At 38.6% G+C, this 26,359-nt stretch overlaps 1 protein-coding gene across 3 annotated transcripts in view; it reads left to right on the forward strand.

Annotated features, from left to right (window-relative positions):
* farp2 (FERM, RhoGEF and pleckstrin domain protein 2) overlaps positions 1 to 26,359 on the forward strand; it is a 179,691-nt gene that overhangs the window by 119,192 nt on the left and 34,140 nt on the right. For all 3 annotated transcript variants that reach the window (XM_061977479.2, XM_061977476.2, XM_061977478.2), the window contains exons 14-16: positions 16,692 to 16,879; positions 19,559 to 19,648; positions 23,648 to 23,781. In XM_061977479.2, the coding sequence (XP_061833463.2) occupies positions 16,692 to 16,879; positions 19,559 to 19,648; positions 23,648 to 23,781 (412 nt within the window). The remainder of the gene's footprint in view (positions 1 to 16,691; positions 16,880 to 19,558; positions 19,649 to 23,647; positions 23,782 to 26,359) is intronic.

The following is a 26,359-nucleotide window of genomic DNA, read 5'->3' on the forward strand; positions in this document are numbered from 1 at the left end:
CATCATCAACTTGATTTTTGGCAGACACGATATCAACTTGATGTTTGGCAGACACGACATCATTAACTTGATGTTTGGCAGACACGACATCATCAACTTGATATTTGGCAGACACGACATCATCAACTTGATGTTTGGCAGACACGACAATCAAATTGATGTTTGGCAGACACGACATCATCAACTTGATGTTTGGCAGACACGACATCATCAACTTGATGTTTGGCAGACACGACATAATCAAATTGATGTTTGGCAGACACGACATCAACTTGATGTTTGGCAGACACGACATCATCAACTTGATGTTTGGCAGACACGACAATCAAATTGATGTTTGGGACACACAACATCATCAACTTGATTTTTGGCAGACACGACATCATCAACTTGATGTTTGGCAGACACCACATAATCAACTTGATGTTTGGCAGACACCACATCATCAACTTGATGTTTGGCACACACATCATCAACTTGATTTTTGGCAGACACGACATCAACTTGATGTTCGGCAGACACGACATCATTCTCAATGTTTCTCACTCAATGTTTATTTATATAGCCCTAAATCACAAGTGTCTCAAAGGGCTGCACAAGCCACAACGACATTCCTCGGTACAAAGCCCACATAAGGGCAAGGAAAAACTCACCCCAGTGAAACTCACATCAGCTTGATGTTTGGCACACACGGCATCATCAACTTGATGTTTGGCAGACACGACATCATCAAATTGATGTTTGGCAGACACCACATTACTTACACATACGAAAGTCTCCAAGGCAGTGTTAGAACATATCCAGTAACAAACGTGTCCGCACCATTCAACGTAATTGATCAACATTGCAGTGTAAAACATCAAATGTGTCAATATAAACAAGTATCACATGATTATAGTTGCATATTACTTACACATACAAAGTCTCCAAGGCAGTATTAGAAAGTGTCCGGTAACAAACGTGTCCGCATCATTCAACGTAATTGATCAATATTGCAGTGTAAAACATCACACTTGTCAATATAAACAAGTATAACATAAATATAGTTGCATATTACTTACACATACAAAGTCTCCAAGGCAGTATTAGAAAGTATCCAGTAACAAACGTGTCCGCATCATTCAACTTAATTGCATAATATTGCAGTGTAAAACAGCACATTTGTCAATATAAACAAGTGTCAAATAATTATAGTTTCATATTACTTACACGTACAAAGTCTCTCTATTAGAAAGTGTCCGGTAACAAGCGTGTCCGCATCATTCAACTGCGTCATGAGCCTAGCTTGATGAGTTATAGAATAGAATGGACTTTATTGTCATTATATTTGCATATAACGAGATTAAGGATGAGTTATTGCGATAACTAGGTGTCACTTGCCACTCCACTTCAACTTAAAGACAGCATAAGTCCATTGGTTTGATAATAAATAGTTTTTTTGTTTTTGTTTTCTTCCTCTTCTTCTCTGGCTTGTCCAACGTGTCTCACTACAAAATAATAATAAAGTATGTAAGATATCAGTATCATGACTTGAAGATTGCTATGGTGTCAGAAGTGAAAGCTATTACTTCATTTCTTAGAATAGTCTATTTTTATCTCTCTCTCTCTCTCTGCGTTGTAGAAGGTCAGACAGGAAAACTAACGCAATATTTCCCATTTAAAAAGGCAATAAACCAAAAACATGAACTCAAAACACATACTATATAGAATAACTATCGTTGTCCATGCAGGAAACCATGTTCTTCTTTGAATTCACTTCGTGTTTCTCACCTTCTTTATCAAACGTTTGGCACTCGCAACTTTCTCTGGCCCCATGGTTATGCTTAGTTTGTTCCGAACATGCATACAATTTCCAGTTTTTTTCTTTTCAACATGTCCGAATTCTACTAACACTTTTGTTTTCACTTCCTGTTGTTAATGTATCCACAATATACTCCGTAAATAAACAACATAAATAGTGAAGTTTTGTTTCATATAATGAGATGAATGTTATTATTATTATTATAATTGGATTATTTTGCAGTCAATAGAAGTACAGAAGAATCTCCACTAGATTTGTCAGCGGAGGTTCTAGACTGGTCTGATTTCATAGACTTAATACATATACTCGCTAAGTTGATCCCTCCTGCTCCATCTTCTTATGCTCTGGCTGACCAGGTACCTCCAGATTCCAGTTTATTTGGTTTTGCGGCGCATTCGAAAGGCGGCGTCGCCCGCTCAAATGACCTAAAACTGGATGTAATCGCTGCTGGGCCCGTCCAAAACATCACAGTTCTAACACGTACACCTTTTAAAATAGGAAACTATCTTTTACATAAGAAATGTTGTATGAAAAACAACACAATATAAATGTAGTTATATGAATATAATAATACTCTGCCTTATTTACATTGGCGAGTGGACTTTTTACGACCGTTTGTCCTTCCAGCTGCTTCCCAAAACTCAGTCAAACACAACATCAGCAGCTTTTCCATATTTTCATGGATAAATGTTTAGATATATTTTTTATGTCTTTGGCTGGCGTTAACCACTCATTCTGCTTCAGTCAAGTCGACTACAGTATCCTTTTTTGTTTCTTTTTTTTATTATTACTACCACAGTATTCTTTTTTTTAATTTTATTTTTTATTATTACTACAGTATCTTTTTTTTTTAAAATACTATAGTATCCTTTAAAAGAAAGTTTTAGTTATTACTACAGTATCCTTTAAAAAAAAATATATATATATTAATACAGTATCCTTTTTATGTATTATTTTATTACTACAGTATCCTTTTTTTTAAGTATTACGACAGTATTCTTTTTTTAATTAATTTTTTTCATTACTACAGTATCCTTTTTTTAAATGTATTTGTATTTTTATTGTTACTACCACAGTATCCTTTATTATTATTACCGGTATTAATATTGTTATCACTATAGTGTTCTTTTAAAAAAAAAATTAACACTACAGAATCCTTTTTTTAAATGTTTTATTTATATTATTACTATAGTATCCTTTTTTAAATTACTATAGTATCCTTTTTTTTTTTTAAAAAGTTTTAATTATTATTACTACAGTATCCTTTAAAAAAATATTACTGCAGTAACCTTTCTTTATTTTATTTTGTATTACTACAGTATCCTTTTTTTTTTAAAGTATTACTACAGTCTTCTTTTTTTTTTTTTTTTTATTACTACAGTATCCTTTTTTTAAATGTATTTGTATTTTTATTATTACTACCACAGTATCCTTTTTTATTATTCTTTAAAAAAAAATAACACTACAGAATCCTTTTTTAAATTTTTTTATTTTTATTATTACTATAGTATCCTTTTTTTTTATTTTTTATTTTTTTAGATTATTACTGCAGTATTCTTTTTTTTATACTTACTACAGTATCCTTTTTTTAAATGTATTTGTATTTTTATTATTATTACCACAGTATCCTCTTTTATTATTATTAATATTGTTATCACTATAGTATTCTTTAAAAAAATATATTACTACAGTATCCTTTTTTTAAATGTATTTGTATTTTTATTGTTACTACCACAGTATCCTTTATTATTATTATTGTTATCACTATAGTGTTCTTTAAAACAAAAAAAATTATTAACACTACAGAATCCTTTTTTTAAATGTTTTATTTTTATTATTACTATAGTAACCTTTTTTTTAAAATTACTATAGTATCCTTTTTTTTTTTTTAAGTTTTAATTATTACTACAGTATCCTTTAAAAAACATATTACTACAGTATCCTTTATTTTATTTTTTTATTACTACAGTATCCTTTTTTTTTAAATATTACTACAGTATCTTTTTCTATTTTATTTTTTATTACTACAGTATCCTTTTTTTTTAAAGTATTACTGCAGTATTCTTTTTTTTATTTTATTTTTATTACTACAGTATCCTTTTTTTAAATGTATTTGTATTTTTATTATTACTACCAGTTTCCTTTTTTTTTATTATTAATATTGTTAACACTATAGTATTCTTTAAAAAAAATAACACTACAGAATCTTTTATTTTTTTTTATTTTTATTATTACTATAGTATCCTTTTTTTTAATTTTAATTTTTTTTATTATTACTACAGTATTCTTTTTTTTAATTATTACTACAGTATTCTTTTTTTGTATTATTACTACAGTATCCTTTTTTTATTGTTTTTATTACTACAGTATCTTTTTAAATGTATTTGTATTTTTATTATTATTACCACAGTATCCTCTTTTATTATTATTAATATTGTTATCACTATAGTATTCTTTAAAAAAAAAAAATACAATAACACTTGAATCCTTTTTAAAATTTTATTATTATTATTATTACTAAAGTATCCTTTTTTTTTTTTTTTTTTTTCTTTTCTTTTTTTGGGGGTTCACTCGAATTAACCGAGAGACGGCTCGTATTCAGAAAAAAACTGTAAGCTGGAATCCCGAGGTAGCGCTGTGTCCTTACAAGCCAGGGCAGACGGGTAGTGTACTTTTTTTTTTTTTTTAAGATTAAAAAATAATTATTGTGCTCGTTTTATTTACATGATAACATTTACACTAAAGCTGACTGCACCAAGCATGTATTGACTAAAGCTAAGTAAAGCTGTACCTAATGTGTGTATGTTCCCCTACTCACGAATAAAGTCCTGACTTTTGGGTACCGCACATGTGAGAATTCTTTTAGAGGGGGTTGCAATCCTTTTAAAAGGCTTGAAAAGCCCAGAACATGACAGATTGGGTTTCCACGGCCTGCGAAAAACGGCGTTGCGAGCACTAAACGCTACGTCACGCCAGGAGAAGTCGTTGACTCGTCGCGGTTATGTTGGCAAACATGCACAGTCGGCACTTTCTCACTATGTGTGTGTGTGTGTGTGTGTGTGTGTGTTGTTTGGACAGGCTTGTAGCCAAAGTCTTTCCAAAGAAACCTCCCCCTCCCCCCGACCATGCTGCTGCCGCCGCCTGAGATAGTGCATAAACAACTCCACGCCCTCCACACGGACCACATTCCTCATTAGTTGCGAGCAATTATTTCCGGGTCACGGAGAGACTTCATTTTTTTCCTTCCCTGTCGGCCTTCTCCACTCCCACTTTTTCTTCTTCTTTTTTTTTTTTTTTGTTTTTTTTTTGTTTCATTGACACAAGCGAGAGAGCGGCTGTGCTGACCGCACACCAAACTCTTTCTACTGACAAACCAAAGCATGCGGGGGCCTTTTTCATATTAATAACATCTTTTTTTACGTTAAGTGTTCCCCTCAAGTTTGGTCCCCAGGGACCCGGAGGGTACTCAGTCATAAAAATGTTACAAATAAGTAATTTTTTAATATAAATATAATATATTTATCCAACACTTAGACCTGAATGTGATTTAGAGATATAAGCTATGAATATATTATATATATGTATATATATATATATATATATGTATGTATGTATTAGAGATGCGCGGATAGGCAATTATTTCATCCGCAACCGCGTCAGAAAGTCGTCAACCATCCGCCATCCACCCGATGTAACGTTTGATCAGAACTGCATCCGCCCGCCATCCACCCGTTGTTATATATCTAATATTAATAAAAAAAATTAAAAAAAGGGTGAAAACTACGCGAATTGCACCTTGTGCAGACAAGATTTTTCGATCGGACACGGAGGAATTAGCGATGTAAAAGACCACGTTGGGACAAAAAAACACAAGTCTAATGCCGTTGCTAGCGATACAAGTGGAAAACTTTCAACGTTTTTCGTCGCCCAAACAGATTCTTTGGATGTGATAAATGCCGAAGTTTTATTTATGGAGGCAATAATTGAGCATGGACTTCCAATCGCACTGGCTGATCACATGGGACAGTTAATAATGTAATGCAACCTTTAAAAATCATTACGCGGTGATCGCGGTCCCAAAAATAAACTTTTCTTGCATGATAATGTCCAGAAAAATTTGCTTTATATTACTATAGAGTCCTTTTAACGAATGAGTTTGATGGTTTATCACAAACCTTAAATGAAAGAAGTCCTTTGTTCTCCTGCACCATGCATGCGCAATCCTGTCGGCTGTATTTCACAGCACGACATACTGTAAAAAGTGTTTATACTATTTATACTTTCAATGAACAAATTGAAGTCTTGTGAAAGGTTGACAGGATAACTGGCATTAACTGTCAAAATAATTTCAAACTATTGAAGTTAGCTTACAGAATAAACATGTCAATCAACCCATATGATTTTTGCTGTAATATTTCTGTTTTGAAAAGTCACTGTGACTGATAGAAAAGTGATGGTTTTAGCAACATTTTAACCTGTCTGAATGATAATAGTCATTTTGCGTCGGGGGGCGAAGCCCTGAACCCTCCACCAGGACTTTGTCCTGGACCTACCGGGGCCTGCGGCCCTTGGACCCTGGCTACTAGGTTTTTCTGATTTAAAAGTTGGCAGGTATGGTGAGGTTATAAAGCTTTTGCCTGTTAAAGAAAGGAGACCGATCCAATGCAGCACAGACATTCGCGTGCCACGCTGTCACGACCCAGACGCACACCAGTGCGCAATCATATGGGAGCCGCGCTGAGCGCACCTCCAAGCGCGTCTCGCTGCCGGCGACGGCCAGATATGGGCCCACGCTCCAGCGCCATCCATTTTCAGGGCTAGTTGATTCGGCAGGTGGGTTGTTACACACTCCTTAGCGGGTTCCAACTTCCATGGCCACCGTCCTGCTCTCTATATCAACCAGGGTGAGCCCCACCCCTTTCATGAGCGCACTACGCGCGGAGTGACCCCTGTTACGCGCCCCCGGCAACAGGGGTGGCAAGCAGGTAAGCTGCGCGGGCGGAGCGCGCGGAGTGACCCATGTTACGAGCCCCCGGCCACGGGGGTGGCGGGCAGGTAAGCTGCTTACCTGCTGCGCGTGACGCCGGCCGCGGCGAAAGCGGACGAGGCGGGGTGTCGGTGCGGTGGGCGCGGTAGTGACCCTGGACGTGCGTCGGGCCCTTCTCGCGGATCGCCTCAGCTACGGCTCCCGGTGGGGCCCTCTCGGGGGAAGGGCCCTTCTCCGCTCCGTAAAAGTGTCCATCTCTTTTCTTTTTTTTTCTTCTGTTGTGGCATATGCAGCAGGTGCCTGCTCGTTTTTCGTATGTGGGTAACAACATTTAACTATGTACCGAATTGGTTTAACTGCCACCCGCAAAAAAAAAAAAAAAAATTAATCCGCCCGACCCGACCCGCGAGCGGATAAAATCTTAGTTTTTTTAATTTCATCCGCCCGATCCGCGGATAATCCGCGGACTCCGCGGTTGTGTCCGCAAACCGCGCATCTCTAGTATGTATGTATGTACACACCCCGTTTCCATATGAGTTGGGAAATTGTGTTAGATGTAAATATAAACGGAATACAATAATTTGCAAATCCTTTTCAACCCATATTCAGTTGAATGCGCTACAAAGACAACATATTTGATGTTCAAACTCATAAACTGTATTTTTTTTTTTGCAAATAATTAACTTAGAATTTCATGGCTGCAACACGTGACAAAGAAGTTGGGAAAGGGCATGTTCACCACTGTGTTACATGGTCTTTCCTTTTAAAAACACTCAGTAAAGGTTTGGGAACTGAGGAGACACATTTTTGAAGCTTCTCGGGTGGAATTCTTTCCCATTCTTGCTTGATGTACAGCTTAAGATGTTCAACAGTCCGGGGGTCTCCGTTGTGCTATTTTAGGCTTCATAATGCGCCACACATTTTCAATGTCTGGATTACAGGCAGGCCAGTCTAGTACCCGCACTCTTTTACTATGAAGCCACGTTGATGTAACGCGTGGCTTGGCATTGTCTTGCTGAAATAAGCAGGGGCGTCCATGGTAACGTTGCTTGGATGGCAACATATGTTGCTCCAAAACCTGTATGTACCTTTCAGCATTAATGGTGCCTTCACAGATGTGTAAGTTACCCATGTCTTGGCCACTAATACACCCCCATACCATCACACATGCTGCCTTTTACACTTTGCGCCTATAACAATCCGGATGGTTCTTTTCCTCTTTGGTCCGGAGGACACGACGTCCACAGTTTCCAAAAACAATTTGAAATGTGGACTTGTCAGACCACAGAACACTTTTCCACTTTGTATCAGTCCATCTTAGATGAGCTCAAGCCCAGCGAAGCGTTTCTGGGTGTTGTTGATAAACGTTTTTTGCCTTGCATAGGAGAGTTTTAATTTGCACTTACAGATGTAGAGACCAACTGTAGTTACTGACAGTGGGTTTCTGAAGTGTTCCTGAGCCCATGTGGTGATATCCTTTACACACTGATGTCGCTTGTTGATGCAGTACAGCCTAAGGGATAGAAGGTCACGGGCTTAGCTGCTTACGTGCAGTGATTTCTCCAGATTCTCTGAACCCTTTGATGATATTACGGAGCGTAGATGGTGAAATCCCTAAATTCCTTGCAATAGCTGGTTGAGAAAGGTTTTTCTTAAACTGTTCAACAATTTGCTCACGCATTTGTTGACAAAGTGGTGACCCTCGCCCCATCCTTGTTTGTGAATGACTGAGCATTTCATGGAATCTACTTTTATACCCAATCATGGCACCCACCTGTTCCCAATTAGCCTGCACACCTGTGGGATGTTCCAAATAAGTGTTTGATGAGCATTCCTCAACTTTATCAGTATTTATTGCCACCTTTCCCAACTTCTTTGGCACGTGTTGCTGGCATCAAATTCTAAAGTTAATGATTATTTGCAAAATGTTTATCAGTTTGAACATCAAATATGTTGTCTTTGTAGCATATTCAACTGAATATGGGTTGAAAAGGATTTGCAAATCATTGTATTCCGTTTATATTTACATCTAACACAATTTCCCAACTCATATGGAAACGGGGTTTGTATATTTATCGGCCGATAATATCGGCAGGCCGATAAATGCTTTAAAATGTAATATCGGAAATTATCGGTATCGGTTTCAAAAAGTAATGAATGAGAGGTTTACTGGCGACGCTTGATGACCTCATCAAACCGCCACGAGCGCAGCATAACAACAAGAAGAGTGTATTGTTGCCGGTGCTGTAGCCGTGGCTAACAAGCCAGCTCGCTCGGTGACTGACTAACGACACCTTGTCTACCGTTTGGGATTATTTAAAAGTGCGTCCGACAGATAAAAAAAACTGGCAATTTGCAATGACTGCAAAAAGTTGGTAATGCGAGGAGGAACCGAGACGTCTTCCTTTTAATACGAGCAATTAGATCTCCCACCTCTTCAAGAATCATAAGGAGATACACCATGAATACAAGCGGAAGATGGATGAAAAGCAAACAGCGAAAAAAAGTAGTACCACACAGTTGTCGCTTGAAGACTCAGCCCAAAGGGACAAGCTGTATAAAATGGATGGATGGCTGACTGGTAGGCCACTTCAAGCACTCACCACTAGCTTGCAGCACATTTGTTACACTCATACAAATACGTTAGAGCAGGGCAGATTGAGCCCAGTTTATAATTCCCTGTTATACAGTGTACCAGGCAGTCTACTAAAGGAGGACTATGTTATCGTTTACTTTATGACTCTACTATACTCTGGACTGAAGCTGTGTGCCTTCATTGTTTTTGGAGCTGCTGTTTTGAGGCATGTTTAAAAAAAATTAAAAATAACGCACTTTGTGAAAGTCAAAGTATAGTATTTCCCATAGTTGTCGTGGGTATCAGGATTATCTCAGGGAGAGCTCGTCCCAAATTCCAAGCTGCTGTTTTGAGGCATGTTAAAAAAAATAATGCACTTTGTGACTTCAATAATAATTAAAGCTGCAAGCAGCGATGGAAGGGACCGATTTTGACGGCACATAAAATCCAAACCGGAGCAGTAATTAAAACGTCTTTTGTCAACGTTTAATCAGAAGGGTTCAATCTCTCTCCTGGGCCAGTTTGAAGCCGAAACGACAAACGCGCTCAGAGGAGATAATGTTTGAAGAAAGGTGACCGGTTTTTACAAAAATGTTGTTTTGAAGGGGGAATTGCAAACTTCCTGTTGATTTTTGCTGGGTGTTGTCAATACATGAAATGTAGGTCTAAGTGAGACCTACATAGAGGTTTTTGTTTCATGTCTCTAAGACATTCCTACTGGAAGTTACCGGCAGTTTTGTCTGTTTTCTTCCTAGGAGCCGTTTTGTCTGTGTTTTCTTCCTAGGGGGCGCTAGAGCGCAATTTTGAGTTTTGGGGTTGGATTTTTTATTAGATCGCAATTTTTGCCAGTCCTGATGTGTGTGTCCAGTTTGGTGAGTTTTGAAGCATGTTAAGGGGGTCAAATTACAGCTCAAAGAGGCAAGAGTGACTGTTTTTACAAAACTTTTGTTTTGAAGGGGGAATAGCAAACTTCCTGTTGATTTTTGCTGAAGGATGTCAGGGAATGAAATGTAGGTCTAAGTGAGACCTACATAGAGGTTTTTGTTTCATGTCTCTCCGACATTCCTAGTGGGAGTTACAGTTTTGTCTGTTTTCTTCCTAGGGGGTGCTAGAGCGCAATTTTGAGCTTTGGGGTTGGGTTTTTTATTAGATCGCAATTTTTGCCAGTCCTGATGTGTGTGTCCAGTTTGGTGAGTTTTGAAGCATGTTAAGGGGGTCAAATTACAGCTCAAAGAGGCAAAAGTGACTGTTTTTACAAAACTTTTGTTTTGAAGGGGGAATAGCAAACTTCCTGTTGATTTTTGCTGAAGGATGTCAGGGAATGAAATGTAGGTCTAAGTGAGACCTACATAGAGGTTTTGGTTTCATGTCTCTACGACATTCCTAGTGGGATGCACTTTGTGACTTCAATAATAATAATTAAAGCTGCAAGCAGCGATGGAAGGGACCGACTTTGACGGCACATAAAATCCAAACCGGAGCAGTACTTAAAACTCTTTTGTCAACGTTTAATTAGAAGGGTTCAATCTCTCTCCTGTGCTAGTTTAAAGCCGACACGACAAACGCGCTCAGAGGAGATAATGTTTGAAAAAAGGTGACCGGTTTTTACGAAACTTTTGTTTTGAAGGGGGAATTGCAAACTTCCTGTTGATGTTTGCTGGGAGTTGTCAATATATGAAATGTAGGTCTAAGTGAGACCTACAGAGAGGTTTTGGTTTCATGTCTCTCAGACATTCCTACTGGAAGTTACAGGCAGTTTTGTCTGTGTTTTCTTCCTAGGGGACGCTAGAGCGCAATTTTGAATTTTGGGGTTGGGTTTTTTATTAGATCGCAATTTTTGCCAGTCCTGATGTGTGTCCCCAGTTTGGTGAGTTTTGAAGCATGTTAAGGGGGTCAAATTATAGCTCAAAGAGGCAAAAGTGACTGTTTTTACAAAACTTTTGTTTTGAAGGGGGAATAGCAAACTTCCTGTTGATTTTTGCTGAAGGATGTCAGGGAATGAAATGTAGGTCTAAGTGAGACCTACATAGAGGTTTTGGTTTCATGTCTCTCAGACATTCCTACTGGAAGTTACAGGCAGTTTTGTCTGTGTTTTCTTCCTAGGGGACGCTAGAGCGCAATTTTGAATTTTGGGGTTGGGTTTTTTATTAGATCGCAATTTTTGCCAGTCCTGATGTGTGTGTCCAGTTTGGTGAGTTTTGAAGCATGTTAAGGGGGTCAAATTATAGCTCAAAGAGGCAAAAGTGACTGTTTTTACAAAACTTTTGTTTTGAAGGGGGAATAGCAAACGTCCTGTTGATTTTTGCTGAAGGATGTCAGGGAATGAAATGTAGGTCTAAGTGAGACCTACATAGAGGTTTTTGTTTCATGTCTCTAAGACATTCCTACTGGAAGTTACAGGCAGTTTTGTCTGTTTTCTTCCTAGGAGCAGTTTTGTCTGTGTTTTCTTCCTCGGGGGTGCTAGAGCGCAATTTTGAGGTTGGGTTTTTTATTAGATCGCAATTTTTGCCAGTCCTGATGTGTGTGTCCAGTTTGGTGAGTTTTGAAGCATGTTAAGGGGGTCAAATTACAGCTCAAAGAGGCAAAAGTGACTGTTTTTACAAAACTTTTGTTTTGAAGGGGGAATAGCAAACTTCCTGTTGATTTTTGCTGAAGGATGTCAGGGAATGAAATGTAGGTCTAAGTGAGACCTACATAGAGGTTTTGGTTTCATGTCTCTCAGACATTCCTAATGGAAGTTACCGGCAGTTTTGTCTGTTTTCTTCCTAGGAGCGGTTTTGTCTGTTTTCTTCCTAGGGGGCACTAGAGCGCAATTTTGAGTTTTTGGGTTGGGTTTTTAATTAGATCGCAATTTTTGCCAGTCCTGATGTGTGTGTCCAGTTTGGTGAGTTTTGAAGCATGTTAAGGGGGTCAAATTATAGCTCAAAGAGGCAAAAGTGACTGTTTTTACAAAACTTTTGTTTTGAAGGGGGAATAGCAAACGTCCTGTTGATTTTTGCTGAAGGATGTCAGGGAATGAAATGTAGGTCTAAGTGAGACCTACATAGAGGTTTTGGTTTAATGTCTCTCAGACATTCCTACTGGAAGTTACAGGCAGTTTTGTCTGTGTTTTCTTCCTAGGGGACGCTAGAGCGCAATTTTGAGTTTTGGGGTTGGGTTTTTTATTAGATCTCAATTTTCGCCAGTCCTGATGTGTGTGTCCAGTTTGGTGAGTTTTGAAGCATGTTAAGGGGGTCAAATTATAGCTCAAAGAGGCAAAAGTGACTGTTTTTACAAAACTTTTGTTTTGAAGGGGGAATAGCAAACGTCCTGTTGATTTTTGCTGAAGGATGTCAGGGAATGAAATGTTGGTCTAAGTGAGACCTACATAGAGGTTTTTGTTTCATGTCTCTAAGACATTCCTACTGGAAGTTACAGGCAGTTTTGTCTGTTTTCTTCCTAGGAGCAGTTTTGTCTGTGTTTTCTTCCTCGGGGGTGCTAGAGCGCAATTTTGAGGTTGGGTTTTTTATTAGATCGCAATTTGTGCCAGTCCTGATGTGTGTGTCCAGTTTGGTGAGTTTTGAAGCATGTTAAGGGGGTCAAATTACAGCTCAAAGAGGCAAAAGTGACTGTTTTTACAAAACTTTTGTTTTGAAGGGGGAATAGCAAACTTCCTGTTGATTTTTGCTGAAGGATGTCAGGGAATGAAATGTAGGTCTAAGTGAGACCTACATAGAGGTTTTGGTTTCATGTCTCTACGACATTCCTAGTGGGATGCACTTTGTGACTTCAATAATAATAATTAAAGCTGCAAGCAGCGATGGAAGGGACCGACTTTGACGGCACATAAAATCCAAACCGGAGCAGTACTTAAAACTCTTTTGTCAACGTTTAATTAGAAGGGTTCAATCTCTCTCCTGTGCTAGTTTAAAGCCGACACGACAAACGCGCTCAGAGGAGATAATGTTTGAAAAAAGGTGACCGGTTTTTACGAAACTTTTGTTTTGAAGGGGGAATTGCAAACTTCCTGTTGATTTTTGCTGGGAGTTGTCAATATATGAAATGTAGGTCTAAGTGAGACCTACATAGAGGTTTTTGTTTCATGTCTCTCCGACATTCCTACTGGGAGTTACAGGCAGTTTTGTCTGTGTTTTCTTCCTAGGGGGCGCTAGAGCGCAATTCTGAGTTTTGGGGTTGGATTTTTTATTAGATCGCAATTTTTGCCAGTCCTGAAGTGTGTGTCCAGTTTGGTGAGTTTTGAAGCATGTTAAGGGGGTCAAATTACAGCTCAAAGAGGCAAAAGTGACTGTTTTTACAAAACTTTTGTTTTGAAGGGGGAATAGCAAACTTCCTGTTGATTTTTGCTGAAGGATGTCAGGGAATGAAATGTAGGTCTAAGTGAGACCTACATAGAGGTTTTGGTTTCATGTCTCTACGACATTCCTAGTGGGATGCACTTTGTGACTTCAATAATAATAATTAAAGCTGCAAGCAGCGATGGAAGGGACCGACTTTGACGGCACATAAAATCCAAACCGGAGCAGTACTTAAAACTCTTTTGTCAACGTTTAATTAGAAGGGTTCAATCTCTCTCCTGTGCTAGTTTAAAGCCGACACGACAAACGCGCTCAGAGGAGATAATGTTTGAAAAAAGGTGACCGGTTTTTACGAAACTTTTGTTTTGAAGGGGGAATTGCAAACTTCCTGTTGATTTTTGCTGGGAGTTGTCAATATATGAAATGTAGGTCTAAGTGAGACCTACATAGAGGTTTTTGTTTCATGTCTCTCCGACATTCCTACTGGGAGTTACAGGCAGTTTTGTCTGTGTTTTCTTCCTAGGGGGCGCTAGAGCGCAATTCTGAGTTTTGGGGTTGGATTTTTTATTAGATCGCAATTTTTGCCAGTCCTGAAGTGTGTGTCCAGTTTGGTGAGTTTTGAAGCATGTTAAGGGGGTCAAATTACAGCTCAAAGAGGCAAAAGTGACTGTTTTTACAAAACTTTTGTTTTGAAGGGGGAATAGCAAACTTCCTGTTGATTTTTGCTGAAGGATGTCAGGGAATGAAATGTACGTCTAAGTGAGACCTACATAGAGGTTTTGGTTTCATGTCTCTCAGACATTCCTACTGGAAGTTACAGGCAGTTTTGTCTGTGTTTTCTTCCTAGGGGACGCTAGAGCGCAATTTTGAGTTTTGGGGTTGGGTTTTTTATTAGATCTCAATTTTTGCCAGTCCTTATGTGTGTGTCCAGTTTGGTGAGTTTTGAAGCATGTTAAGGGGGTCAAATTATAGCTCAAAAACGCAAAAGTGACTGTTTTTACAAAACTTTTGTTTTGAAGGGGGAATAGCAAACTTCCTGTTGATTTTTGCTGAAGGATGTCAGGGAATGAAATGTAGGTCTAAGTGAGACCTACATAGAGGTTTTTGTTTCATATCTCTACGACATTCCTAGTGGGAGTTACAGGCAGTTTTGTCTGTTTTCTTCCTAGGAGCAGTTTTGTCTGTTTTCTTCCTAGGGGGCACTAGAGCGCAATTTTGAGTTTTTGGGTTGGGTTTTTAATTAGATCGCAATTTTTGCCAGTCCTGATGTGTGTGTCCAGTTTGGTGAGTTTTGAAGCATGTTAAGGGTGTCAAATTACAGCTCAAAGAGGCAAAAGTGACTGTTTTTACAAAACTTTTGTTTTGAAGGGGGAATAGCAAACTTCCTGTTGATTTTTGCTGAAGGATGTCAGGGAATGAAATGTAGGTCTAAGTGAGACCTACATAGAGGTTTTGGTTTCATGTCTCTACGACATTCCTAGTGGGATGCACTTTGTGACTTCAATAATAATAATTAAAGCTGCAAGCAGCGATGGAAGGGACCGACTTTGACGGCACATAAAATCCAAACCGGAGCAGTACTTAAAACTCTTTTGTCAACGTTTAATTAGAAGGGTTCAATCTCTCTCCTGTGCTAGTTTAAAGCCGACACGACAAACGCGCTCAGAGGAGATAATGTTTGAAGAAAGGTGACCGGTTTTTACAAAAATGTTGTTTTGAAGGGGGAATTGCAAACTTCCTGTTGATTTTTGCTAGGGGTTGTCAATACATGAAATGTAGGTCTAAGTGAGACCTACATAGAGGTTTTTGTTTCATGTCTCTAAGACATTCCTACTGGGAGTTACCGGCAGTTTTGTCTGTTTTCTTCCTAGGAGCAGTTTTATCTGTGTTTTCTTCCTAGGGGGCGCTAGAGCGCAATTTTGAGTTTTGGAGTTGGGTTTTTTATTAGATCGCAATTTTTGCCAGTCCTGATGTGTGTGTCCAGTTTGGTGAGTTTTGAAGCATGTTAAGGGGGTCAAATTACAGCTCAAAGAGGCAAAAGTGACTGTTTTTACAAAACTTTTGTTTTGAAGGGGGAATAGCAAACTTCCTGTTGATTTTTGCTGAAGGATGTCAGGGAATGAAATGTAGGTCTAAGTGAGACCTACATAGAGGTTTTGGTTTCATGTCTCTACGACATTCCTAGTGGGATGCACTTTGTGACTTCAATAATAATAATTAAAGCTGCAAGCAGCGATGGAAGGGACCGACTTTGACGGCACATAAAATCCAAACCGGAGCAGTACTTAAAACTCTTTTGTCAACGTTTAATTAGAAGGGTTCAATCTCTCTCCTGTGCTAGTTTAAAGCCGACACGACAAACGCGCTCAGAGGAGATAATGTTTGAAAAAAGGTGACCGGTTTTTACGAAACTTTTGTTTTGAAGGGGGAATTGCAAACTTCCTGTTGATTTTTGCTGGGAGTTGTCAATATATGAAATGTAGGTCTAAGTGAGACCTACATAGAGGTTTTTGTTTCATGTCTCTCCGACATTCCTACTGGGAGTTACAGGCAGTTTTGTCTGTGTTTTCTTCCTAGGAGGCGCTAGAGCGCAATTTTGAGTTTTGGGGCTAGGTTTTTAGATTGGATCGCAATTTTCGCCAGTCCTGATGTGTGTGTGTCAAAATATGGTGAGTTTTGAAGCATGTTAAGGGGGTCAAATTACAGCTCAAAGAGGCGGGGGAATAATAATAATAATAAAACCTTACAAATACAATAGGGTCCTCTGTCCCAAAGGGACATTGCGGTCCCTAATAATGTGTTAATTCCACGACTGTATATATCAGTATCTGTTGATATCAGAATCGGTAAATAAGAGTTGGACAATATCGGATATCGGCAAAAAAGCCATTATCGGACATCTTTAGTTATGTATATATATATATATATATATATTGTTGTCTCCGTCCCCTCGCTTGAGTCTTGATGCTAATTGTTGACTCCTCCCCCTCGCTGGCGTCTTGATGCTAATCGTTGACTCCGCCCCCTCCACAGACACGACGGTGGACTCCCCGCAGCTCTCGCCCTCGGACGCCAAGGGCCCCCTCTGCCTGTCGCCCTCCTTCCAGATGTCCACGCTCAGCCTGCCGGGCCAGGCCTCCTCGCCCTTGCAAAGCCCCGCCCCCAGCGAGGTGGGCAGCAATGGCAGACTGGAGGAGGAGGAGGAGGAGGGGAGGAGGAAGGTACACCGCTTGCTTTGCCAAAACAAAAACACAAAAAACGCACATTGTCATCCATTTTGTGTCCGAGGTCCTTCAACAATGTGTTAGAAGCAGCACACAGAAGTTCCTTTGGTTCCCTCACAAACGACCAGAAATCACAGAAATCCTTAACTTTAACAACCATAATGCTACAATAATAAACTTTTTTTTTTTAAGTCAAATGCACACATGCACACACACACACACACACACACACACACACACACACACACACACACACACACACACACACACGTTCCTTTGATGCCCTCACAAACGACCAGAAATCCTTAACTTTAACAACCATATTGCTACAATAATAAACATTTTTGGAAAAGCCAAATGCACACACACAGAAGTTCCTTTGGTGCCCTCACAAACAACCAGAAATCACAGTAATCCTTAACTTTAACAACGATATTGCTACAATATTAAACTTTTTTTTTCAAGTCAAATGCACACACACAGAAGTTCCTTTGATGCCCTCACAAACGACCAGAAATCCTTAACTTTAACAACTATATTGCTACAATAATAAACATTTTTGGAAAAGCCAAATGCACACACACACAAGTTCCTTTGGTGCCCTCACAAACAACCAGAAATCACAGTAATCCTTAACTTTAACAACGATATTGCTACAATAGTAAACGTTTTTTTAAAAATCAAATGGACACACACAGAAGTTTCTTTGGTGCCCTCACAAACGACAGAAATCCTTAACTTTAACAACCATATTGCTACAATAATAAAGATTTTTTTTAAAGTAGAATGCACACACACAGAAGTTCCTTTGGTGCCCTCACAAACAATCAAAAATCACAGACATCCTTAACTTTACCAAATATATTGCTACAATAATAAAACTTTTTTTTTTTAATCAAATGAACACACACAGAAGTTCCTTTGGTGCCCTCACAAACGATCAGAAATCCGTAACTTTAACAAATATATTGCTCCAATAATAAAAAAAAATTTAAAAACTCAAATGTACACACACAGACGTCCCTTTGGTGCCCTCACAAACGATCAGAAATCGTTAACTTTAACAACTATATTGCTACAATAATAAAAAAAAAAACGTAAGTCAAATGCACACACACAGAAGTTCCTATGGTGCCCTCACAACCAACCAGAAATCACAGTAATCCTTAACTTTAAAAACCATATTGCTACAATAATAAAAACAAATTTAAAGTCAAATGCACACGCACGGAAGTTCCTTTGCTGCCCTCACAAACGACCATAAATCCTTAACTTTAATAACTACATTGCTACAATAATAAACTTTTTTTTTTAAAGTCAGATGCACACACACAGAAGTCCCTTTGGTGCCCTCACAAACGATCAGAAATCCTTAACTTTAACAACTATATTGCTACAATAATAAAAAAAAATTAAAAACTCAAATGTAAACACGCAGACGTCCCTTTGGTGCCCTCACAAACGATCAGAAATCACAGAAATCCTTTAACTTTAACAACTATATTGCTACAATAATAATAAAAAAATGTTTAAAGTCAAATGCACACACACAGAAGTTCCTATGGTGCCCTCACAACCAACCAGAAATCACAGTAATCCTTCACTTTAAAAACCATATTGCTACAATAGTAAAAAAAAAAAAATTAAAGTCAGATGCACACACACAGAAGTCCCTTTGGTGCCCTCACAAACGACCAGAAATCATTTACTTTAACAACTATATTGCTACAATAATAAACATTTTTTTTTTAAAAGTCAAATGCACACGCACACAGAAGTTCCTTTGGTGCCCTCACATACGATCAGAAATCACAGACGTTCTTAACTTTAACAACCATATTGCTACAATAATAAAGATTTTAAAAAAAAGTAAAAATGCACACACACACACACACACACACACACACACACACACACACACACACACACACACACACACACACACACACACACACACACACACAGAAGTTCCTTTGGTTCCCTCACAAACGACCAGAAATCCTTAACATAAACAACTAAATTGCTACAATAATAATAAAAACTATTTTTAAGTCAAATGCACACACACAGAAGTTCCTCTGGTGCCCTCACATACAATCAGAAATCACATAAATCCTTAACTTTAACAACTGTATTGCTACAATAATAAACTTTTTTTTTTTTTTTTTTTTTTTTTTTTTAAATAAGTCAAATGCATGCACACAGAAGTCCCTTTGGTGCCCTCACAAGCGATCAGAAATCCTTAACTTTAGCAACTAAATTGCTTTAATAATAATAAAAAAATTAAAAGTCAAATGCACACACACACAGAAGTTCCTTCAGTGCCCTCACAAACGATCAGAAATCCTTAACTTTAACATCTATATTGCTGCAGTAATAAAAAAAAGTTTTAAAGTCAAATGCACACACACACAGAAGTTCCTTTAGTGCCCTCACAAGCGATCAGAAATCACATAAATCTTTAACTTTACCAAGTGTATTGGTACAATAATAAACATTTGAAAAAGTTAAATTGATTGTTTGAGGTGTAAAAAGTAAAGCAATGTTAATTGCATAAAAGACGAGTATGAACGTGTTTGATTGCCGAAAAGCCATCTTATACTCGCCATCTTGACTTTTGTCTTCCTTCCTCCTCAGAGATACCCCACTGACAACTTTGTCTTCCTTCCTCCTCAGAGATACCCCACTGACAAGGCCTACTTCATTGCCAAGGAGATTCTAACCACGGAGAGGACCTACCTGAAGGACCTGGAGGTCATCACGGTGGTACGTGCTTTCTTTTATACCCACTTGAAGTCTTCCAGCTGATACTTTTTTGCTTCATGAAGACGAGTGGAGGAGCGACTGTGCTGACCTGAGAGATAGATGGACACCAGGGGGTCCAACTGAGGGCCACACACTAAAAAATCATTTTGCTAAATCATTTAGATATTTTTCACCTTCAAAACCAATACAATTTATCGATTTTTTTTCCTTACCGGAGTGGTCTCAGTCCTAAAAATAAGTGTTTTTTGTGTATTATTCAAAGCTTAAATCTCTTGATCAACTCAATATAAAGTTTTTTTTAATGTTTTATGCCCTTTTTGTCCAAACCCTGTTTTTTTTGGCAAACACACAAAATATATATTTTCCCCAAAAATATTTCAAAGTGTAATATTTGATGTGAAGTAATTAGAGCCTTAACTAGATCAATAAATCATAATATTGATTATTTTTTTGAGAAATGACTCCCACTAAAATGACCAGGGACCCAAAAGGACCCACTCATTAAGTGTTAAAAATAAGTCATTTGTTTAAAAAATAGTTTTTTTTATATATATTTTTTCATGTTTATTTTTGTTTTATTCCCTTTTTGTCAAATAAAACTAGTTTTATACAGCAAGTACACAAATGACATATTTTCCTCCCAAAAAATATTTTAAAGTGTAATATTTGATGTGAAGTAATTACAGCCTTAACTAGATCAACAAATCATAACATTTTTTTAATTCATTATTATTTTTTGAGCAATGACAGTTAAAAAAAAAAAATTCTCCTGAAATTATAAGTGATTAAAAAAAATATTTTTTTACTTTCAACTCTTGACTTTTTTTATATCAACTTCTAATTTATTTGTCAATTATAATTTTGTATTATTTTTTCATGTTTATTTTTGTTTGTTTTATTCCCTTTTATAGGGCAAACACACAAAATATATATTTTCCTCAAAAATATTCCAACGTGTAATTTTTAATGTGAAGTAAATGGGGCCTTAAATAGATCAATAATTCATTACAACATTAACAACGGTTAAAAAAAATCCCACTAAAATGATTTGGCACTCAAAGGGACTCACTCATAAAGTGTAAAACAAAAGGGTAATTTGTTTAGAAATATAAAATAAATTATTTGTATTATTTAATTTCAACTCAAAAGTTCAAATTATTATATCAACTTCTAATCTATCTGTCAATTAGGTTGTTTTTTTAAATTATTTTTTCATGTTTTATTATGATTACATTTTTGTCAAATCAAACTATTTTTATACGACACAAAAATATATATTTTCCTCAAAATAATATTTTAAAGTGTAATATTTTATGCTAAGTAATTGAAGCCTTAACTAGACCAATAATTCATAACATTGATTTTAATTAATAATTGTTTTTGAGCAACGACGTAAAAAAAAAAAAAATCCCACTAAAATTACTAGGGACCCAAAAGGACCCACTCATTAAGTGTTAAAAAATAAGTCATTTGTTTAAAGATGTTTTATTTATTTTTATTTAAACTTCTAATCTATTTGTCAATTAGTTTTTTTTCATATATATTTTATGTTTATTTTTGTTTTATTCCCTTTTTGTCAAATAAAACTAGTTTTATACGGCAAGCACACAAATTACATATTTTGTGAAGTAATTAGAGCCTTAACTAGATCAACAAATCATAACATTGTTTTTAATTCATTATTATTTTTTGAGCAATGACACTTGAAAAAAAAAAAATTCTACTGAAATTATAAAAGTGATTAAAAAAATGTTTTTTACTTTCAACTCTTGACTCTTTTTACATCAACTTCTAATTTATTTGTCAATTATAAGTTTGTATTATTTTTTCATGTTTATTTTTTTTTGTTTTATTCCCTTTTTGTCAAAGAAGACTCATTTTTTTATACGGCAAACACACAAAATATATATTTTCCTCAAAAATATTCCAATGTGTAATATTTAATGTGAAGTAAATGGGACCTTAAATAGATCAATAATTAATTAAAACATTGATTTTGATTCATCTTTTTTTTTTTTTAACAACGGTTAAAAAAAATCCCACTACAATTACTAGACACCCAAAAGGACCCACTGATAAGTGTAAAAAAAAAAAAAGGGTAATTTGTTTAAAAAAATAAAATGATTTTTATTATATAATTTCAACTCAAGCGTTGAAATTATTATATCAACTTATAATCTATTTGTCAATTAGAAGTTTTTTTTAAATTATTTTTTCATGTTTTATCAAATTTTTGTCAAATAAAACTATTTTTATACGACAAACACACAATATATATTTTCCTTCAAAAAATATTTTAGAGTGTAATATTTGATGCTAAGTAATTGGAGCCTTAACTAGATCAATAATTCATAACATTGATTTTAATGCATTATTATTTTTGAGCAACGACGTTAAAAAAAAAAAAAAAATCCCACTAAAATTATTAGGCACCCAAAAGGACCCACTCATTAAGTGTTAAAAAAAAAGGGTCATTTGTTTAAAAAAATATATATATATATATATTTTTTTTTTTTTATTATATAATTTCAACTCAAGAGTTGAAAAGATCAATTTCTAATCTATTTGTCAATTAGAAAGTTTTTAATACTTTTTTTAATCTTTATTTTTGTTGTGTTCCCTTTTTGTCAAATAAAACACACAAAATACATCATATTTTCCTCAAAAAATATTACAAAGTGTAATATTTGATGTGAAGTAATAGGAGGATTTTCGTTCATTATTATTTTTTGTGCAATGACTGTTAAAAAAAAATCCCACTAAAATGACTCGGGACCCAAAAGGACCCACTCATTAAGTGTTAAAAATAAGTCATTTGTTTAAAAAAAATGTTTTAATTCCATTCTTGATCAACTTCTAATCTATTTGTCAATTAGGTTTTTTGTCAATATATTTTTTCGTGTTTATTTTTGTTTTATTCCCTTTTTGTCAAATAAAACTAATTTTATACGGCAAGCACACAAATGACATATTTTCCTCCCAAAAAATATTTTAAAGTGTAGTATTTGATGTGAAGTAATTAGAGCCTTAACTAGATCAACAAATCATAACATTGATTCATTATTATTTTTTTAAGCAATGACGGTAAAAAAAAAAAAAATAAATAAATAAAATGATTAGGGACCAAAAAGGACCCAATCAGTGTTAAAAAATAAGTTATTTGTTTAAAGAAAAAAAAAAAGGAAAAAAAAAGTGTTTTTTTTTCATTTCAACTCTTGAGTCTCAAAATCAACGTCTAATATATTTCTCAATTAGAAAGTGTTTTTATTATATATTTCATGTTTATTTTTGTTTTATTCCCTTTTTGTCAAATAAAACTAGTTTTATACGGCAAGCACACAAAATATATATTTTCCTCAAATTATTTTTAAAGTGTAATATTTGATGTGAAGTAATTGGAGCCTTAACTAGATCAATAGTTCATAACATTGATTTTAATTCATTATCTTTTGAGCAATGACAGTTTTAAAGAAATTAACAGCCTAAAGATCCAAACTTGTCTCTCTGCTGCCTCCAGTGGTTCTAGTGTGGTCCTACATATGTCTCTCTGCTGCCCTCCAGTGGTTCTAGTGTGGTACTACATATGTCTCTCTGCTGCCCTCCAGTGGTTCTAGTGTGGTCCTACATATGTCTCTCTGCTGCCCTCCAGTGATTCTAGTGTGGTCCTACATATGTCTTTCTGCTGCCCTCCAGTGGTTCTAGTGTGGTCCTACATATGTCTCTCTGCTGCCCCCCCTGGTTCTAGTGTGGTCCTACATATGTCTCTCTGCTGCCCTCCAGTGGTTCTAGTGTGGTACTACATATGTTTCTCTGCTGCCCTCCAGTGGTTCTAGTGTGGTCCTACATATGTCCCTCTGCTGCCCCCAGTGGTTCTAGTGTGGTCCTACATATGTCTCTCTGCTGCCCTCCAGTGGTTCTAGTGTGGTACTACATATGTTTCTCTGCTGCCCTCCAGTGGTTCTAGTGTGGTACTACATATGTTTCTCTGCTGCCCTCCAGTGGTTCCGCAGTGCAGTGATGAAGGAGAACGTGATGCCAGAAGGACTGATGACTCTGCTCTTCTCCAACATGGACCCCATCTATGACTTCCACAGAGGATTCCTCAAGGAACTGGACCAGCGTCTGGCTCTCTGGTGGGTGGTGTACTTGCTCTCTGGTGGTGGGTGGTGGGTGGTGTACTTGCTCTCTGGTGGTGGGTGGTGTACTTGCTCTCTGGTGGTGGGTGGTGTACTTGCTCTCTGGTGGGTGCCCTCTAGTGGTGGGTGGTGTACTTGCTCTCTGGTGGGTGCCCTCTAGTGGTGGGTGGTGTACTTGCCCTCTAGTGGTGGGTGGTGTACTTGCTCTCTAGTGGTGGGTGCCCTCTAGTGGTGGGTGGTGTACTTGTTCTCTAGTGGTGGGTGCTCTCTAGTGGTGGGTGGTGTACTTGCTCTCTAGTGGTGGGTGCCCTCTAGTGGTGGGTGGTGTACTTGCTCTCTAGTGGTGGGTGCCCTCAAGTAGTGGGTGGTGTACTTGCTTTCAGGTGGGTGCTCTCTAGTGGTGGGTGGTGTACTTGCTCTCTAGTGGTGTGTGCCCTCTAGTGGTGGGTGGTATACTTGCTCTCTAGTGGTGGGTGCCCTCTAGTGGTGGGTTGTGTTCTTGTTCTCGAGTGGTGGGTGCTCTCTAGTGGTGGGTGGTGTACTTGCTCTCTAGTGGTGGGTGGTGTACTTGCTCTCTGGTGGTGGGTGGTGGGTGGTGTACTTGCTCTCTGGTGGTGGGTGGTGTACTTGCTCTCTGGTGGTGGGTGGTGGGTGGTGTACTTGCTCTCTGGTGGGTGCCCTCTAGTGGTGGGTGGTGTACTTGCTCTCTGGCGGGTGCCCTCTAGTGGTGGGTGGTGTACTTGCCCTCTAGTGGTGGGTGGTGTACTTGCTCTCTAGTGGTGGGTGCCCTCTAGTGGTGGGTGGTGTACTTGTTCTCTAGTGATGGGTGCTCTCTAGTGGTGGGTGGTGTACTTGCTCTCTAGTGGTGGGTGCCCTCTAGTGGTGGGTGGTGTACTTGCTCTCTAGTGGTGGGTGCCCTCAAGTAGTGGGTGGTGTACTTGCTTTCAGGTGGGTGCTCTCTAGTGGTGGGTGGTGTACTTGCTCTCTAGTGGTGTGTGCCCTCTAGTGGTGGGTGGTATACTTGCTCTCTAGTGGTGGGTGCCCTCTAGTGGTGGGTGGTGTACTTGCTCTCTAGTGGTGGGTGCCCTCTAGTGGTGGGTTGTGTTCTTGTTCTCGAGTGGTGGGTGCTCTCTAGTGGTGGGTGGTGTACTTGCTCTCTAGTGGTGGGTGGTGTACTTGCTCTCTAGTGGTGTGTGCCCTCTAGTGGTGGGTGGTATACTTGCTCTCTAGTGGTGGGTGCCCTCTAGTGGTGGGTGGTGTACTTGCTCTCTAGTGGTGGGTGCTCTCTAGTGGTGGGTTGTGTTCTTGTTCTCGAGTGGTGGGTGCTCTCTAGTGGTGGGTGGTGTACTTGCTCTCTAGTGGTGTGTGCCCTCTAGTGGTGGGTGGTATACTTGCTCTCTAGTGGTGGGTGCCCTCTAGTGGTGGGTGGTGTACTTGCTCTCTAGTGGTGGGTGCCCTCTAGTGGTGGGTTGTGTTCTTGTTCTCGAGTGGTGGGTGCTCTCTAGTGGTGGGTGGTGTACTTGCTCTCTAGTGGTGGGTGGTGTACTTGCTCTCTGGTGGTGGGTGGTGGGTGGTGTACTTGCTCTCTGGTGGTGGGTGGTGTACTTGCTCTCTGGTGGTGGGTGGTGGGTGGTGTACTTGCTCTCTGGTGGGTGCCCTCTAGTGGTGGGTGGTGTACTTGCTCTCTGGCGGGTGCCCTCTAGTGGTGGGTGGTGTACTTGCCCTCTAGTGGTGGGTGGTGTACTTGCTCTCTAGTGGTGGGTGCCCTCTAGTGGTGGGTGGTGTACTTGTTCTCTAGTGGTGGGTGCTCTCTAGTGGTGGGTGGTGTACTTGCTCTCTAGTGGTGGGTGCCCTCTAGTGGTGGGTGGTGTACTTGCTCTCTAGTGGTGGGTGCCCTCAAGTAGTGGGTGGTGTACTTGCTTTCAGGTGGGTGCTCTCTAGTGGTGGGTGGTGTACTTGCTCTCTAGTGGTGTGTGCCCTCTAGTGGTGGGTGGTATACTTGCTCTCTAGTGGTGGGTGCCCTCTAGTGGTGGGTTGTGTTCTTGTTCTCGAGTGGTGGGTGGTCTCTAGTGGTGGGTGGTGTACTTGCTCTCTAGTGGTGGGTGGTGTACTTGCCCTGTAGTAGTGGGTGGTGTACTTGCTCTCTGATGGGTGCTCTCTAGTGGTGGGTGGTGTACTTGCTCTCTAGTGGTGGGTGCCCTCTAGTGGTGGGTGGTGTACTTGCTCTCTAGTGGTGGGTGCCCTCTAGTGGTGGGTGGTGTACTTGCCCTCTAGTGGTGGGTGCCCTCTAGTGGTGGGTGGTGTACTTGTTCTCTAGTGGTGGGTGCTCTCTAGTGGTGGGTGGTGTACTTGCTCTCTAGTGGTGGGTGCCCTCTAGTGGTGTGTGGTGTACTTGCTCTCTAGTGGTGGGTGCCCTCAAGTAGTGGGTGGTGTACTTGCTTTCAGGTGGGTGCTCTCTAGTGGTGGGTGGTGTACTTGCTCTCTAGTGGTGTGTGCCCTCTAGTGGTGGGTGGTATACTTGCTCTCTAGTGGTGGGTGCCCTCTAGTGGTGGGTTGTGTTCTTGTTCTCGAGTGG

This window comes from Nerophis lumbriciformis, linkage group LG18 (genome assembly GCF_033978685.3).
Source record: "Nerophis lumbriciformis linkage group LG18, RoL_Nlum_v2.1, whole genome shotgun sequence".
Classification (NCBI taxonomy): domain Eukaryota; kingdom Metazoa; phylum Chordata; class Actinopteri; order Syngnathiformes; family Syngnathidae; genus Nerophis; species Nerophis lumbriciformis.